Source organism: Ceratotherium simum, chromosome 28 (genome assembly GCF_057802395.1).
Source record: "Ceratotherium simum simum isolate JZ-2026a chromosome 28, ASM5780239v1, whole genome shotgun sequence".
Taxonomy (NCBI): domain Eukaryota; kingdom Metazoa; phylum Chordata; class Mammalia; order Perissodactyla; family Rhinocerotidae; genus Ceratotherium; species Ceratotherium simum.
Genome location: NC_141927.1, coordinates 39,628,794 through 39,646,451, shown reverse-complemented (window position 1 = coordinate 39,646,451; position 17,658 = coordinate 39,628,794). Strand labels below are relative to the sequence as shown.

Genomic DNA, 17,658 nt, shown 5'->3' with positions numbered 1-17,658 from the left:
CTATCCATCTTAGCCATTTTTGAAATTATTTAGTCAACAAATATTGTAACCCTACTAGGTGGAGGCCATCGTAAATGTCATAAAATGTAATCAGACCATACCAAGATGTTCCTTGGAAGGATCTGAAAACAACTCAAAAGCCCAGTGATGGGGAATGGACAAGCAAACACAGTAATATAACTGTCAAAGTGTGAAGTGCACACACACACACACAAGTATGAAGCTATACAAATACATGTAAATATATATGAAAAAAGTTCATCTACAAAATAAATAAGGATTATAATGCCCACCCTCATGGGCTTGTTTAAGGGACTGAGATAATATATAAAGTGTGTCTAGCACAATACCTGCACATAGCAGGTACTCTATAAATGCCTGTGTCTTCTTTCTCCCTGTTCAGGAGTTTAGTTAGCTAACATTTTAATCAAAGTCTAATTATGTATAGTTGCCTGAGGGGTGTAGGGAGAGGGTGAACTTGAAATCACGATCTGCTCTGAGAGGTAAGGGAACAAGATCACGTGTACTTTGAGAAAACTCCCTGAGCCATTCTGATACGGCTCTCCTCTCAACCCTTCATGCTTCTGCTCATATTGTTTGAGGGTCAGCAGGTATTACAGATTTAAAAAAAATGCTAACTCATTGGGAAAACTAAATGGAAAGGACTTTGGAGGTTTCCTACAAACCTTTCCTTCTAACAGATGATATATGGGAGGTGAGCAAATTGTATTTAAGGTCACACAATTAAAAGACTCAGTGGGATTAAAACTCAGGTTTCCTGATGCTAGTCCAGTGCTGTAAACTACTAAAAGAGATTACCTTAGAGACAAGGTAGTGTAAATACTTATTAAATTCAATAAGAACAAACTTAGGGTAATTTACTTAAGAGAAAAAGCATCCTGTGAAGAGGTAGGCAGGAAAAAAATAAATGTTTTACACACACGGCAGAGGATAAATTGGCAAGAAAGAGGGTATTGGTTAGGTAGAAGCTTTGGAGTCAGGTAACCTGTGTCTGAGCCCAACTTCCCTCATCTGTAAAACCAAACAAAGTAAGACCACATATGTAAAATGCCCAGATTCCTTCATCTGTAAAACTTAACAAAGACCACATATGTAAAACGCTCAAATTCCCTCATCTGTAAAACTTAACAAAGACCGCATATGTAAAATGCCCAAATTCCCTCATCTGAAAAACTTAACAAAGACCACATACATAAAATACTTACCACAATGTCTAGAACAAACAGGAGCTTAACAAATGTTAGCTGCTATTATTAGTTATAGGTCATAGATGTATAGTCTAAAAAGAAGTTATCATGAGTGTCATAATTTAAGAAACAAACACAATGCTAAGTTGTAGACAGCTGTAAATAACACAGAGACTTGGGAGGTGATCAGTCATCTACCTACGTGAGTACCGTATAAATGACAACTAGCTGTTCTGTTTCTGATGAGAAAAAGCAATAGCTGTAAAACTTGTGAGAAACAATGCAAAGCATTATAAAAGAAGTGGTGTTAATTCACTGAACAAAAATTAGGGTAGGGAGAGGCTGACTGAGATGGCTAAAAAGCAGCCCAGAGCAAAGGATGAGGAGGTGAGCATGGTGCTCTCACCATGCGGACTGCACGACTGAATGACTGACAGCTCTTATCTACAACTCCTCTTCCTCTCCTTCTCATTTTCCACTTTTTCTAAGTATTTTTAAAAAGTATTCATTCTCTATGTACCTTAGAATTGATATAAAAATTTCCTCCTGTTTATGCTTAATTATGCTCTAATAATTGCCCTCTTATTTATACTGTTGGCTGGTTCTCCCTGAGTAGCTTTAAAAACTAGAGCTACAGGAGGAAAAGTAGGATACGTGAATTGTCTTAACAATTCTGACTCACAAGATTGACTCACACCTGGGAAATGCCACATCAATCAGGCATAATAAACAAACAATCAGTGATATCAGGCAAACTATGAAACTATAAATAAAAATGCCAAATTCCTCAAAAATTACAGAATATCACAGCACTAAAAAAAAAGAAAAGACACCACATGTTTGGTGTCTAAGAAACATTTCCAAAAAGGAAAAAAAACAAAAAATTATCCCAACAAAGTTAAAAGTAACCCTTGCAAGAGTAGGCGACTGCTTTTAAAGTAGCTTTGAATGACTGCGTAACGCCAACACTGAAAACTTACAAACAGAAAAGTGATTTTCTTGTTAAATTTGCAGATTCTAAATTCTCAAAATAATTGAATTGTTCATAAGATGAACAATTTCCTTTTAGGGTCTCAAGAAATAACAGATTTAAAAAAAAAATGCTCTGTCAACTCAATTATGATGGATCCTACTATTTTCCTCACATCAATCAATCCTCTGAAATATTAGCTTATAAAAACAGGGTAAACTTCATTAATGTGATAATGACCATGAATTGAAATTGTTGTGGAAGATTGTGAAGTAACGGTCATTTTCTTTCAATCCTCTAGTTTCAATTAGTGATTAGAAAGGGAAAATGGTAGGGCTTTGTTATCACTTTGCTTGAAAAAATAAAGTGGAAAATGTTATCATAAAGAGGCATGATACTTTTTGGCAAGTCTGTCCATAAGTGGAGAAACGGATTAAAATACTCTTAAAAGGAAATGGGATAACACATTATCACCTTTCTTTTTTTTTTTTTTAAATTTTATTTATTTTATTTTTTTCCCCCAAAGCCCCAGTAGATAGTTGTATGTCACAGCTGCACATCCTTCTAGTTGCTGCATGCGGGACGCGGCCCCAGCATGGCCAGACGAGTGGTGCGTCGGTGCGCGCCCAGGATCCGAACCCGGGCTGCCAGCAGCGGAGCGCGCGCACTTAACCGCTAAGCCACAGGGCCAGCCCTGCATTATCACTTTTCAAAATACAATTCAAACCTCTGTTTAAGGGAATCAAAATCAAGACAAATATAGAAAACCTGTGGGGCTAAATGCTGCCTCCTGTATATATTCCTACCTATTCTCTGTCTCCAGTTCATTCTTGCGCAGATTTGCATCATCTAGAAGGCTCTGCAGTAAGGCAATTTTTTCATTGTCTGAACCCTCTTGGTTAAGTTTTAACATCTTATTCTCATGCTGAAGGCGAATAAGTTTCTCCCTGAGTGAGCAAAGAAAAACTGATTATCTGGTACATTAATACAATATAGTTATCAAAATCCAGCCACACACAGTTACAGATTTAACACAAAGAACAGAAATGGAAACAAAGTATCTGCAAAAAACGTAGCTCCTGTTGTCACTGGCTAAGACATTATATTTTAAGTCTTAAGTAACTACTTTAGAATAAATAATCTGAAGATACAGAATCTTTAAATATCATGATTTGTAATGAAAGAGGTTTCAAAATCCGACTTTCTTTTTGATTTAAATATTTAAGCTATGAATCAATTTATATATTTGTTCTTTGGTTCTCATCAAAACACCAAGATCTCTAATGCTATGCTCTTAAATTACCAATCATTTGGTGGAAAATGATAATATTCAATGAAGAATGCCTTCAAGATATGCAGTCCACCCAGTCCTACAGATATGTAAAATTGTATCCTCTAACAAGCCAGATTATCAGAGCCAAGTTATTGTTTTGGGCTCTTTGTGTTATGCCAAAAGCTTACAGAGACGGATGTTAAAAGCAACACAAAACTTGCTACCACATTTACTGCAGGGATGATATAAATGACTATCAACTCATTTACAGAAATAACTGAAGATATACTTGTTGAAGATATAATTCATTCTTTACATAGGGTCATCTTTAGATGGCCCCTTGAAGATTACTATCCATACCAGACACTATGAAAAGCTCTGTTTCTCATGGAAAAAGAAAACAAAAACAAACTAATAAACACAGAAAACAGTCTGCTCTTATTTTGTAAACATCATACATCTTATAAAGTACTTTTACTTTTGCTACTGAAAAGACGAGAGTCAAATCTGTGGTCCAACTCACGCAATTATATAGAACTTGATATATTTTGTATATGGACAATGACGACTTTATCATATTTTTCAATTTCAATGTAATTAATTACATTACATTGTAATTAATTACAAAATTACATTACAATGTAAAACACACTCATAGGGAAAAAAAAGAATGAGAAGAAAATATAAACTCTTCATAACCCAATGGTACAAAATAATTACTGCTGAACTATAGCCTTCTAATTCTATGCATATGTACACACATGCAAACACTTTTAAAAATGGATCACACTGTACATGTTACATTGATTTCTGCTATTTACACTTAAATTTTCACAATCTTTTCATACCATTAAATATTATACTTTATTTTAAATGACATGTTAAAATACATAGATGAATCACTATTTAATACCCAATTATTAGGCATTTATTGTTACCAATTATGAGCTTTAACGTGTTAATAATGATGAGCTTTGTGTATATCTTTGGTTATTTCCTTAAGATTAATTCCCAGAAAAGTAATTTTTGAGGCAAAAGATAAGCATTTTTTTTAGACAATATACACATTCTGCGAAACTGCTCAAAAGAAAAGTTGTACCACAAGAAAAAAAAATTTGTAATTACCTGTGGTGATGGATATTAACTAAAATTATTATGGTAATCATTTCACAATATATACATATATCAAATCATTATATTGTACACCTAAAACTAATACAATGTTATGTCAATTATATCTCAATTTTTAAAAATTAATAATTAAAAAAAAGTTGTACCACTTTAATCTTTTACTCCTGGTTTATGAGGTTTCCAATTTCTCCACACCCTTAACCTCAGTGAAAATTATCACTTATAATAAACTTTTGCAAATCTGACAGGCAAATTTCATTATGTATTAAGAATATTACCCCAGTGTCTATGACATCCGTTGCAAATTTTTCATCCCTTTTACCATTTCATTTTCTTGATAGCTCTCTTCTGGACACAGAGTATATTTTAATTTGTACTGAGTCATACTCAAAAAGCCACTTTATTTGTTGAATCTTTATCCTTGTTCTTTTTCCTCTGTTTAAAAATCCAACTGCATTACCTATAATCTTCCTTAAAAATTGGTTTTTGGGGGGCTGGCCCGCTCTGCTGTGGCAGCCCGGGTTCGCCAGTTCGGATCCCGGGCGCCCACCAATGCACCACTTGTCAAGCCATACTGTGGCGGCGTCCCATATAAAGTGGAGGAAGATGGGCATGGATGTTAGCCCAGGGCCAGTCTTCCTCAGCAAAAGAGGAGGATTGGCAGATGTTAGCTCAGGGCCGATCTTCCTCACCCAAAAAAAAAAAAAATTGTTTTTTTGGATATAACCATTTATTTATAAATATTCATTAGCAATAAGTGTTCATTCATTCAACAAATCTTATTGGTCCAATAATAAAGTACCACATGCAGATGGCAGAAAAGTAAAAGGTACACACGACGCTTCCAGAGTTGGTATTGCTTTATGCTCATCTTTTTTATTTATTTATTTATTTTATTTTATTTTTTTTTGTGAGGGAGATCAGCTCTAAGCTAACATCTATGCTAATCCTCCTCTTTTTGCTGAGGAAGACTGGCTCTGAGCTAACATCTATTGCCAATCCTCCTCCTTTTTTTCCCCCAAAGCGCCAGCAGACAGTTGTATGTCATAGTTGCACATCCTTCTAGTTGCTATATGTGGGACGCAGCCTCAGCATGGCGGAAGAAGCAGTGTGTTGGTGCGCGCCCGGGATCCGAACCCGGGCCGCCAGTAGTGGAGCACGCGCACTTAACTGCTAAGCCATGGGGCCAGCCCCTGTCTGTCCTTCTTAAATAAATGCCAACAACAATATATTGTCTTCATTTATTCAACAAGTATTTGAATGCTTACTGTAACTTGCACAGTTTATACAACTCTTACACAACCTTTATTTTATTTAATACCCTCAAGGATGTTATGAAGAATCAAGGCCAGGGTCAATTTAAAAAGTGGGCAAATATACCCAAAGAAAGTGAAAGCAATCTTCAGGAGCAATCATTCTCCTTCTGCCGGACACTTGGTGCCTCTACCCCATCCCCCATACACACAATTTTTCATTCTTATACATAGAGCCAGGTATATATTGAAATAAGTGGAATTTTTAAACTACTATGACTAAATAAAAATGTAAGGTACTACTGAGGGAAGAGTAAGTGAGAGGGAGATATTTCCTCTTGTCTACTGCATTCTATCTTTCCCAGACCATTCCATGTAGTTAATAGATAAATCTTAGCGACTAATTATTTAGCAGGCTGATGGCTAAGCATAAGCTTTGTCTTTGGGCCAAGTGGTTTCATTGCTAAGTGTCTGTTAAGAATGCCCAAGCACAGATATACTAAGTTTGCTATGTACGTGTGAAACACTGTCCTACCGAAGTCAAAAATCAAGTCTCTTGGGCCAGCTGAAGGAGCTTCTAACGTGCTGAAAACATGGACACTTAATACTGAGTTCATGTTCAAAGTGTTAGTGCAGTGTGACTGTAAACTTCATGATCTCCTTACCTGATTTCAGGTGTAACAATCTCTGCTGCCAGACTGTCTGAAGATTCTTGACTTCCCAGAGGCATTAACCCTATAAATATACAAACATGAATGCAAGCCTAAGAGAGAACACAACCATCTCCTTTAGTTTCTATATGAAAGCCTACTTTGAGCATTAATTTTAACAGCTAAAATCTCTGTTTTAGTTGAGTAAAAGACCGTGTCAGAGTTGGCTTACATTATTATTATACCATTTGAACAATTTTTAAGTGTACAATTGAGCGACAGTAAGTACATTTACTACATTGCGGAACCATCACCACTCTCTGTCTCCAAAACTCATCACCCAAAACATAAATTCCATAACCATTAAGCAATAACTCCCCATTCCTTTCTCCCTTAGCCCTTTATTTATTTATTTAGATTTTATTTATTTATTTTCCCCCCAAAGCCCCAGTATATAGTTGTATGTCATAGCTGCACATCCTTCTAGTTGCTGTATGTGGGACGCAGCCTCAGCATGGCCGGAGAAGCAATGCGTTGGTGCGCGCCCGGGATCCGAACCTGGGCCGCCAGCAGCGGAGTGTATGCACTTAACCGCTAAGCCACGGGGCCGGCCCTCCCTTAGCCCTTTATAACCTTTATTCTACTTTCTGTCTGTCTCAATAAATTTGCCCATTCTAGACACCTCACATAAGTGGAATCATACCAATATTCATCCTTTTGTGTATGGCTTACTTCACTTAATATTTTGAAAATTCGTCTATATTGCAGCACTTATCAGAACTTCATTCTTTTTTATGGTCACATAATACTCCATTGTGTGTATATACATTTTCTTTATCCATTCATCTGTCAATGGACACTTGGGTTGTTCCCATCTTTTGCTATTGTGAATAATGCTGCTATGAACACTGGTATGCTAGTATCTGGTTGAGTCCTTGCTTTGAATTCATTTGGGTATATACCCAGGAATGGAATTGCTCAATCATATGGTAATTTTATGTTTAACTTTTTGAAGAACCACCAAACTCTTCCACCCCATTTTACATTCCCACTAGCAAGGCAGAAGGGTTCCAATTTCTCCACATCCTCAACAACACTTATTTTTCTTTTTTGGCAATAGCGATCCTAATGGGTGTGAAGTGGTATCTCATTGTGGTTTTGATTTGCATTTCTCTAATGACTAAGGATATTGAGCATCTTTTCATGTGCTTATTGGCCATTTGTATATCCACTTTGGAGAAATGTCTATTCAAGTCATTTGTGAACTGAGTTGTTTTTTGTTGTTGAGGTGTAGATGTTCTTTATTTATTCTGGATATCAATCACTTATCAGACATATGATTTGCAAATATTTTCTCCCATTTTGTGAGTTGCCTTTTCACTCTGTTGATACTGTCGTTTGATATACAAAAGTTTTTAATTTTGATGAAGTCCAATTTATCTACTTTTTCTTTTGTTGTCTGTGTTTTTGGTATCAATTCCAAGGAATCATAACCAAATCCAATGTCATGACAATTTTCCTCTATGTTTTCTTCTAAAAGTTTTATAGTTTTAGCCTTTCCATTTAGGTCTTTGACCCATTTTGAGTTCATTTTTGTATATGGTGTAAGAGTTCAACTTCATGGTTTTGGATGTAGATATCCAGTTTTTCCCAGCACAATTTGTTGAAAAAACTGTCCTTTCCCCCATTGAATGGTCTTGACACTCTTGTTGAAAATCAGTTGACCAAATATATGAGGGTTTATTTCTGGGCTCTCTATTCTATTCCATTGGTCTATATATCTGTCCTTAATGCCTATACCACACTGTTTTGATTATTGTAACTGTATATGAAGTTTTGAAATTAGAAAGTGTGAGTCCTCCAACTTTTTTCTTCTTTTTCAAGATTGTTTTGGCTATTCGGAGTCCCTTGAGATTCACCATGGATTTTAGGATGGGTTTTTCTATTTCTGCAAAAAATGCCGTTGGTATTTTAATAAGGACTGCACTTAATATTGTAATCTTAACAATATTAAGTCTTAAATGAACATGGGATATCTTTCCATTTAGGTTTTCTTTAATTTCTTTTAGCAATGTTTTATAGTTTTCAGGGTACAAAACTTTTGCCTCCTCGGTTAAATTTATTCCCAAGTATTTTTTCTTTTCGATCCTATTGTAAAGGAAATTGTTTTCTTAATTTCCTTTTTGGATTGTTCATTCTTAGTGTATAGAAATATAACTGATTTATGTGGGTTGATTTTGTGTCCTGAAATTTTGCTGAATTCATTTTATTAGTTCTAACAGGGTTTTCTGTGGAATTTTTTAGAGTTTTTGACATACAAGATCATGTCATCTGCAAACGAGATAATTTTACTTCTTTCTTTCCAATTTAGATTTTTTTTTTGCTCTAATTGCTCTGGCTAGAACTTCCTGTACTATGTGCAATAGAAGTGTATAAGTAGCAGTAGTAGGTATCCTTGCCTTGTTCCTGATCTTAGAGGAAAAGCTTTCAGTCGTTCACCATTGAATATGATGTTAGCTGTGGCTTTTTCATATATGGCCTTTATCATGTTGTAGAAGTTCCCTTCCTAGTTCATTGAGTTTTTTATGATGAAAGGGTGTTGGATTTTGTCAAATGCCTTTTCTGCATCGAGAAGAAGTGGTTTTTTTCCTTTCTTCTATTAATGTGATATATGTACTACACTGACCTCTATATCTATCCTTATGTGAGTTTCATGCTGCTCAATTACAGTAGCTTTAGAGTTAAGTGTTGAAATCAGGACATGTAAGTTCTCCAACCTTTTCCTTTTTGAAATTTTTTTTGGTTATACTGGCTTCTTTGTATTTTCATATAAATTGTAGGATCAGCTTGTCAATTCCTACAAAAAAGTCTGCTGAGAATTTGATTGGGATTGCATTGAATCTCTAGACCTATATGAAGAGAACTGCAATCTTAACTATAGTGAATTTTCCAATACCTGAACATGGAGTGACTCTCCATTTATTTAGATTTTTAATTTATCTTAGCAATGATTTATAGTTTTTAGTGTACAAGTCTTGCATTTCTTTGTTAAACTTATTCCTAAGCATTGTATTGTTTATGATCCCATTGTACTTCCATTTTCAGATTATTCACTGGTTGTACACAGAAATATAATTGGTTCTTGTACACTGATCTTACATCTTGAGACCTTGCTGAACTCATTTACTAAATCTATCATTTTTTATATCCTCCTTTTAAATATGGATGCCTTTTATTTCTTTTTCTTCCCTGATGGCACTGGTTAGAACCTCTGATATCACGGTGAATAGAAGTGGCAAGAGTTAACATCCTTGCCTCGTTCCTGATCTTAGGGGAAAAGTATTTAGTCTTTCATCATTAAGTATGAGGTTAGCTGTAGGTTTTTCATAGATGTCCTTTACTAGGTTGAGGAAGTTTCCGTCTTATTCCTAGTCTGCTGAGAGTGTTTATCATGAATGATGTCACCTACTTTTTTAACTTCATGATATAACATACACATCTCTTCATGTCAGGCATATATTAAGACATACCTCATTTTTTTTTTTTTAAGATTTTATTTATTTATTTTTTCCCCCCAAAGCCACAGTTGATAGTTGTATGTCATAGTTGCACATCCTTCTAGTTGCTGTATGTGGGACGCGGCCTCAGCATGGCCAGAGAAGCGGTGCGTCAGTGTGCGCCTGGGATCCGAACCCGGGCCGTCAGCAGTGGAGCGCTCGTACTTAACTGCTAAGCCACGGGGCCGGCCCCATACCTCATTTTTTTTAATGGCCCTACAACATACAGTTAAATGAGAATGCCATTCCTGTACTGCTGAACTTTTAGGTTGTTTCTAAATTTCATTATTATAAATAATGCTTTAATTCATTAAGGTAAATTTTTAAAGCAAAATTGCCAGGTCCTGGGTATATACATAAAGAAGGTTAAAATATATAGGTTCATAGGTAGCAAAGAAACAAATGTCGAAGTTTACATAAGATATTCTCTCTTTTCTTGATGATACAGGAAAGGAGAGAGAGTTAAAGCATTAAGGTTCAGGCTAGATTCTTAAAATTTTGGAAAAACTCACATACAGTTGATTAGAGACATGTGAAAGGATTGCCAGGCAGCAATGAAGATCCAATTATGATTAGAAGTGATTTTTTGGGGGGAAGACAATCAAGAAAGATATATAATTTTCTCCAAAGCCAAAATAAACAAGTGGGACTACATCAAACTAAAAAGCTTTTGCATGCCAAAGGAAACCATCAACAGAATGAAAAGGCAACCTACTAAATGGGAGAAGATATTTGCAAATCATATATCCGATAACAGGTTAATATCCAAAATATATGAGGAACTCATATAACTCAACAGCAAAAAAAAAAAAAAAAAAATCTGATTAAAAAATAGGCAGAGGACCTGAATAGACATTTTTCCAAAGAAGACACACAAATGGCCTACAGGTACATGAAAAGATGCTCAACATCACTAGTCATTAGAGAAATGGAAATCAAAACCACAGTGAGATATCGTTTCATTGCTAGAATTGTTATTATCAAAAAGATAAGAAATAACAAATGTTGGTGAGGATATAGAGAAAAGGGAATCCTTGTGCACTGCTGGTGGGAATGTAAACTGGTGAGCTACTATGGAAACCAGTATGGAGGTTCCTCGAAAAATTAAAAATAGAACTACCACATGATCTAGCAATTCTACTTCTGGGTATATATGCAAAGAACATGAAAAGACTACCTTGAAAAGATATATGCACCGTCATGTTCATTGAAGCACTATTCAGAATAGCCAAGACATGGAAGCAACCTAAGTGTCCACCAATGGATGAACAGGTAAAGAAAATCTGGTATATACACACACACACACAATGAAACATTATTCAGCTATAAAAAAGAAGGAAATCTTCTTTGCAACAACATGATGGACCTTGAGGGCATTATGCTAAGTGAAATAAGTCAGACATAGAAAGCAAAATACTCACTTATACGTGGAATCTAAAACAACAATAACAAAACCCCAAAAAACACAAAACACGAAAAACAAAAAACCTCAAGCTCATAGAATACAGAGAACAGATTGGTGGTTGCCAGAGGTAGGGGGGGTAGGTGAAATGGGTGAAGGGGGTCAAACGGTACAAACTTCCAATAATAAAATAAATAAGTCATGAGGATGTAATGTACAGCATGATGCCTATAGTTAATAATACTGTATTTTATATTTGCAAGTTGCCAAGAGAGTAGATCTTAAAAGTTCTCATCAGAAGAAAAAAAAATTTGTAATTATGTACGGTGACAGATGTTAACTAGACTTATTGTGGTGATCATTTTGCAATATATACAAATATCGAATCATTATGTTGTACACCTGAAACTAATATAATGTTACATATCAATTATATCTCAATAAAAAAAGAAACAAAAAGGAAGATATATAATTTTCTTTAGCTGGCCTTGGTAATTTGGAATAGAGAAAAAAACTTTAGGCTATCTGAATTACAGGTTTGACAAGCTGGTCCAGAAATAGGTCAAGAGGGTTAAGGAAAGATGGTGGTGATGAGAAGGACATAGTTAAAATACTAGTTGATATGCAGGCTGGGTAAGCTGGAAAACGAGGCCAGAGTTTATCAATAGAAACACCAGAGTGGGGTTAAAGGTGAAATGAAGTAAATGAGCAGGTTTGGTAGAAGGAATGAGGAGGAGAAAAAGGAGATTGTAGTCAGAGGGAAAGAAAATTCGAGTTTCAGGTAACTGAAAAGCCAAGGGCTGGTTACTCGAGTGGGCGTGAACAAACTGTGGAGCCCTCCTAGCCACCAGTCAGGCTCCCACATACCCCAGCACGATGACGAAAGAGCAGGAGAGGGTAAACCTGGAGCTGAGTGCTGCTCCTTTTCTGTGACAAGAGCGGTTTTCTACTTTGGATAAAAGTCCCTAATGGATTGATACCCACCCCACACCTCAGTTGGAAAAAAATCACTGATTTACAAAGTTTAATATACTTTTAAAGTGGTAATGAGAAACTTTCCAGGTTTATTATTAACAGAGCTTATTTAACAAATTGTCATGCTTTTGATCTAATAAAACTCAAATATTTAAATATAATTAAAATATAAAGTAGGCAAGCAAATCTGGTCTCATAACTATAGCCTATTTGCCATAAAATCTGGGTAACAGTTTAAAATTTGTATCAATTTCATGGCCTCTTCACCAATTTTTCATTTTCATCTATTTGTGCAATCATCTTAAAATGAATCTAATATTTTTACTGATACTATTAGAAATAAATAATCTTGCTTGGGCTCCTGAAATGCTTTTACCTTGAGTTGTGAGCTGCCCTTCTTGGGCCTGTACACAGCGAAGCTCTTCAATGGTTTCCTTCAGAGAATCCCTCTCTGTTCTTAACCTCTGGAGGGACATTAAAAACAAGGAAAGTTAGCTTTAAGATTTATGAGTTTATTCATCAGTGGTCTTTGCCTTACCTAAGAGAATGATAAAGAGTAGGGAACATGGACATGTTTTACCTTTTGATCTATTTCTATAGAAAGATCATAGAAGAAAAAGATTACAACAATTTTTTTCCATTTAACAATACTGAAAATCTATTATGTGCAAGGCAATATGCTATCCACAGTTAAACATAAGAAACAAAACTGTCTACTCCATCCTTAACAATAAGTACCTTATTACGTAAATAACATTCTTTTTATTAAACATAAAAGATCAAAGATTTTAAATATTCATAAATCATGACAAAGTAAAAATACTTTTAAAAGATTCAAAGTATGCTAAACAAAAAGAATTGTGTCCTCTGTATTAATCATACAGAAAACAGAAAAGTTACATAAATTCACAGAAAGTCACGAGCAGAACAATGTAAATGAGGCAACAGTAGTAGAAAAGATAAATACATACAAAAGAAATTAGAATGGAAGTAAAAACATTCTTTTAATCTTTTATTTTAGATCTATTTCTGCAGCACAAATGTAAATCTTCTGTAATTTAAAAATAAACAATCTCTAATTTTTGAATTTATAAAGAGAAGGAATTAATGTAGTCAAAACACGAATTAAATATCATTCTTATTTTTAGCAGTGCTCAAAACCAAATGCCTAATATATACTCACATCTTTTTCTTTTTGAAGACTGTCAACTTTTTCTTTTAGTCGCTTATATTCAAAATCTAATTTATCTGCTTTTTTTGATTCTTCAGATAATCTATTTTGCAGTTCTACTACCTGATACAGAAAGGTATCATTAATTTTTGTAATTTGAAATGTTAGAAGTTATCATTATTTTCTTCTACAGATCTATGAAAACGTCCCCCTCATCAAATACTCAAAAAATATACATGATATAGCAGCCTAACCCAAAGAGAGAACTAGGAACAAAACTCTGCCCAGATACTATGGGTTTTGAAACCAGATCATCCAGAGTAACACTGTTCAAAATTATAAAAGAACCTATAGGATTTCCATTTCCTGTAATACAAATAACTGCATAATCTGAAACCCTTTTAGCATAAAACAAAAGAAATGCCAGGGGAAACAAATCTAATTGCATAGTCAAGCTTACAAGAAAGTAAGGGAAATCCTCAGGGGCTAAAACTGGAGCGGGAAGTTTGGGTGGAGGCTATGGGTACACTGAGGCGCCAATTGCAAATACCAGGAATGTAGAGCTTTGAATTTAACGAGAGACAGGTGGTAAACTTCCATGGCCTCTAAAAGGTAGTGAGTCAGCAAACAGGTGGGTTAGGGAAAAAAAAAATCCGTCAGCTGGAAAAAAAATCAATATGGAATTTGTTTTAAAGTAAGTGCTCTGGGTTTAAAAAAGTGTAACTTGAAAATCTGTAGCGATGGCCTGCTAATACATGAATTTGTGTTTGACTTTTTACCACATGCCTTGTCTGGCAAATCCTAAGACAAGCAATTAATTTAAAGTAGTCCTGGTTGGTAATGCTGTGGAAAATCTGCATAAGCAAAAAACACATTGTCTGGAGGAGGAACACAACCTCAACACAGGCCCCCCAGTATTTCCAAAGATAAAGATGAGCCAAATGAAAGAGCAAAATCTAAAATTACAAAAGCCATAAAGAAATAAGCCACTATGAACAACAGTCAGCAGAAAAGCATTAACAGCAATAACAACAAAATAGTAGAATAAGACCTCCAAGGATTTCAGATTGGAATGATCAGGTATCAAACACTAGGTTTAATACTTAAAGAAAATAAAGAAGAAAATCTAAATTATGAAAGGAGTAAGAGACCACCAAAAAGAATCAGACAGGTTTGATAGAGCACCCAAAGAGGACCTGTAGGAAGAAAAACATTATCGTTAAAAAATAAAATATATTAAGCTCCAGATCAGAAACAGGTAGAGAGAATTATTATATTATGTAATTTCACTATAATATTTCTAGATGGAGATTTCTTTTTACTTATTTTGTTTGTAATTCAATGTTAACACTAACTCTGATGTCCTTTATTGGTTCTGAAAAACGTTCAGCCATCCTTTCCTTCAAATAATGTCTTCCTACAATTCTTTCTGTTCTCTCCTCTGGAACTCTAATTAGATCATTTCTCATTTTAATTTAATACCTTTTAATCTCATTTATATTTTCTTTGGGCTACATTTATTTTGGATAATTTCTCAGTCCGTATTCAAGTTTACTAATTCTTTCAACTTTGTTGTCTGTTGAAAAATTCCATAATAAAATGTTGGGAAAAAAATGTACCCACCAAAAAAACCCTGCCATTCAGAGTGTACAGGGCTGTTCCACTAAAACTTCTCCAGCTCATTTTACTAAGCTAGTATAATTTTGATGCCAAAATCAGATAAGGAAAGTATGAGATAGAAAACTTCAAGTGAATCATAGAGGCAAAATACTCTAAGTAAAAAGATCAAAGCAAATCTAACAAGGCAAAAACAAATAATAAATCCACTGTAACCAAATGAAGTTTATCTCAGGAATGCAAGGATGTTGTTTAAGCATAGAAAATCCATTAATATAATTCACCACCTTAATAGAAAGGAGAAGCAGCATAGGAGTCTCTCAACAGGTGTAGGGAAAGTAGTTGATTAAATTCAACATCGCTTTAAGATAGAAACCCTAAGCAAATTAGGAATACAATGGAATTTCTTTATCCTAATAAGAGGTAGCTACAAAAACCTAGAGGAATCCTTAAAATACACTGGTAAAAATTTTAAAGCATTCTGTATGAAATCAACGAGAAATGGTTGCCTACTATTATAGCTTCTATTCAAAGTTGTATTAAAGGTTAGAATGCTGATTAAGAAGAAAACAAGGGGGCCGGCCCTGTGGCTTGGTGGTTGAGTGCGCGCGCTGCGGTGCTGGTGGCCCGGGTTCGGATCCCGGGTGCGCATCGAGGCGCCACTTCTCCGTTCATCCTGGGGCCGAGTCCCGCATGCAGCGGCTGGAGGGATGTGCAGCTACGACATACAACTGTCAACTGGGGCTTTGGGGGGAAAAATAAAATAAATAAAATCTTTAAAAAAAAAAAGAAGAAAACAAGGGTATAGAGTATAAAGAAAAAGGAAACTGCTTTTATTTGTACACCGTATGACTTCTGACAAGAGATCCTACAGACATTATTAGAAGCAATATGAGAATTTGGCAAGGTTGCAAAATCAATGTAAAAAAATCAATTTCAATCATATAAATGAGCAACGAACTGAAAACGGAAAACGGTATCCTTTCTTTTTCTAATTGCATTACAAAAACCAAATACATAAAGTACCTAAAAATAAATATAACAAAATATGTGTGCGATATTTAGAAAAAAAATTATAAAAATTAATTGAAAGACACCAAAGACCTAAACAAATGGAAGGATATTATATTCACTGACAGGAACATTCATTGTCATAAAGATGTCAATTCTCCCCAAATTAATCAACAAATTCAATGTAATTCCAATTCCCAAAAGTTCTGGGTATAAAGGTTTAAGAACAGACAATTTTGAAATAGAACAAGGTGCGGGTGTCTGCACTACCAAATATCAAAATCACTAAAAATCTATAAATAGTAAGACAGTAGGGTATCGGTGTAATATAGAACAACAGACCAAAGAAACAGAAGAGAGTGCCCAGAAGCAAACCAACACATAACACGGGAACTTCAGATATGAGGTAGAACTGCAGGTCACCGTGGAAGAGACTACTAAATAAACGCTGCCAGGCTGACTGGCTGCCCACAGACAAAGGTATCAAACGGATCCCTAACCTCACACCTACACAGAAACCAGTTCCATGTGGACTGAAGACCTAAATGTTCAAAGCAAGCTTTAAATCTTTATTAGGAAAATAGAGACTAGTCCTACATCTTTATGTAGGAAATGACTTCTTAAACCAGATATAAAAAGCACAAATCATAAAGAAAAAGATACTTAAAGTTCATTACATTAAAATTATCAATCTCAAAAAAAATAAAAGGACAGGTCACAGATTGGTGGGAAATAACTGCAACATGTCTAAGTGACAAAAGATTAATATAAAGAATATACAAAAAACTTTCAGAAATCAATAATAATAATAATCCAATTTTAAAAATGAATAAAAGATAAAAACAGGCAATTCACAAAAAAAAGTGATCAGTAAATATATCTGTAATTAGGGTAGTGCAAAGTATAATCATAATGAGACACCATTTCATGTCCACCCAATTGGCAAAATTGCAGGTCTGGCAGTGTTATGTGGTGGTGATGATGTAGAGCATCAGGAACTCACACAAACTTCTTCTTGGTAACACAATCACTCTGGAGGACAATTTGGCCGTATCTAATTAAATGAAGATACTCTAAGGAAGAAATTCCATATAGGTGTAAAACTTTCAGATGTGTGTAGAAGAAGTTATGTCCAATTCTATTCATAGTAGCATTTCTTGAAATATAAAAAAAGTTGAGGGGCCAGGCTGATGGCGTAGTGGTTGAGTTCACACGCTCTGCTTCTGGTGGCCTGGGGTTTGCAGGTTTGGATACGGGCACAGACCTACATACCACTCACCAAGCCACACTGTGGCAGGCATCCCACGTATAAAGTAGAGGAAGATGGGAACGGATGTTAGTCCAGGGCCAATCTTCCTCAGCAAAAAAGAGGATTGGTAACAGGTGTTGGCTCGAGGGTAATCTTCCTCACACACACACAAAAAAAATTGAAAAAAAAAA

General features: G+C 35.1%; 1 protein-coding gene across 5 annotated transcripts in view; it reads right to left on the bottom strand.

Annotated features, from left to right (window-relative positions):
• Positions 1-17,658, bottom strand: part of HOOK3 (hook microtubule tethering protein 3) — a 110,190-nt gene that overhangs the window by 27,646 nt on the left and 64,886 nt on the right. For all 5 annotated transcript variants that reach the window (XM_087418598.1, XM_087418601.1, XM_087418599.1 and 2 more), the window contains 4 exons: positions 13,603-13,713; positions 12,796-12,883; positions 6,501-6,570; positions 2,985-3,125 (listed from right to left, as the gene is read on the bottom strand). In XM_087418598.1, the coding sequence (XP_087274724.1) occupies positions 2,985-3,125; positions 6,501-6,570; positions 12,796-12,883; positions 13,603-13,713 (410 nt within the window). The remainder of the gene's footprint in view (positions 1-2,984; positions 3,126-6,500; positions 6,571-12,795; positions 12,884-13,602; positions 13,714-17,658) is intronic.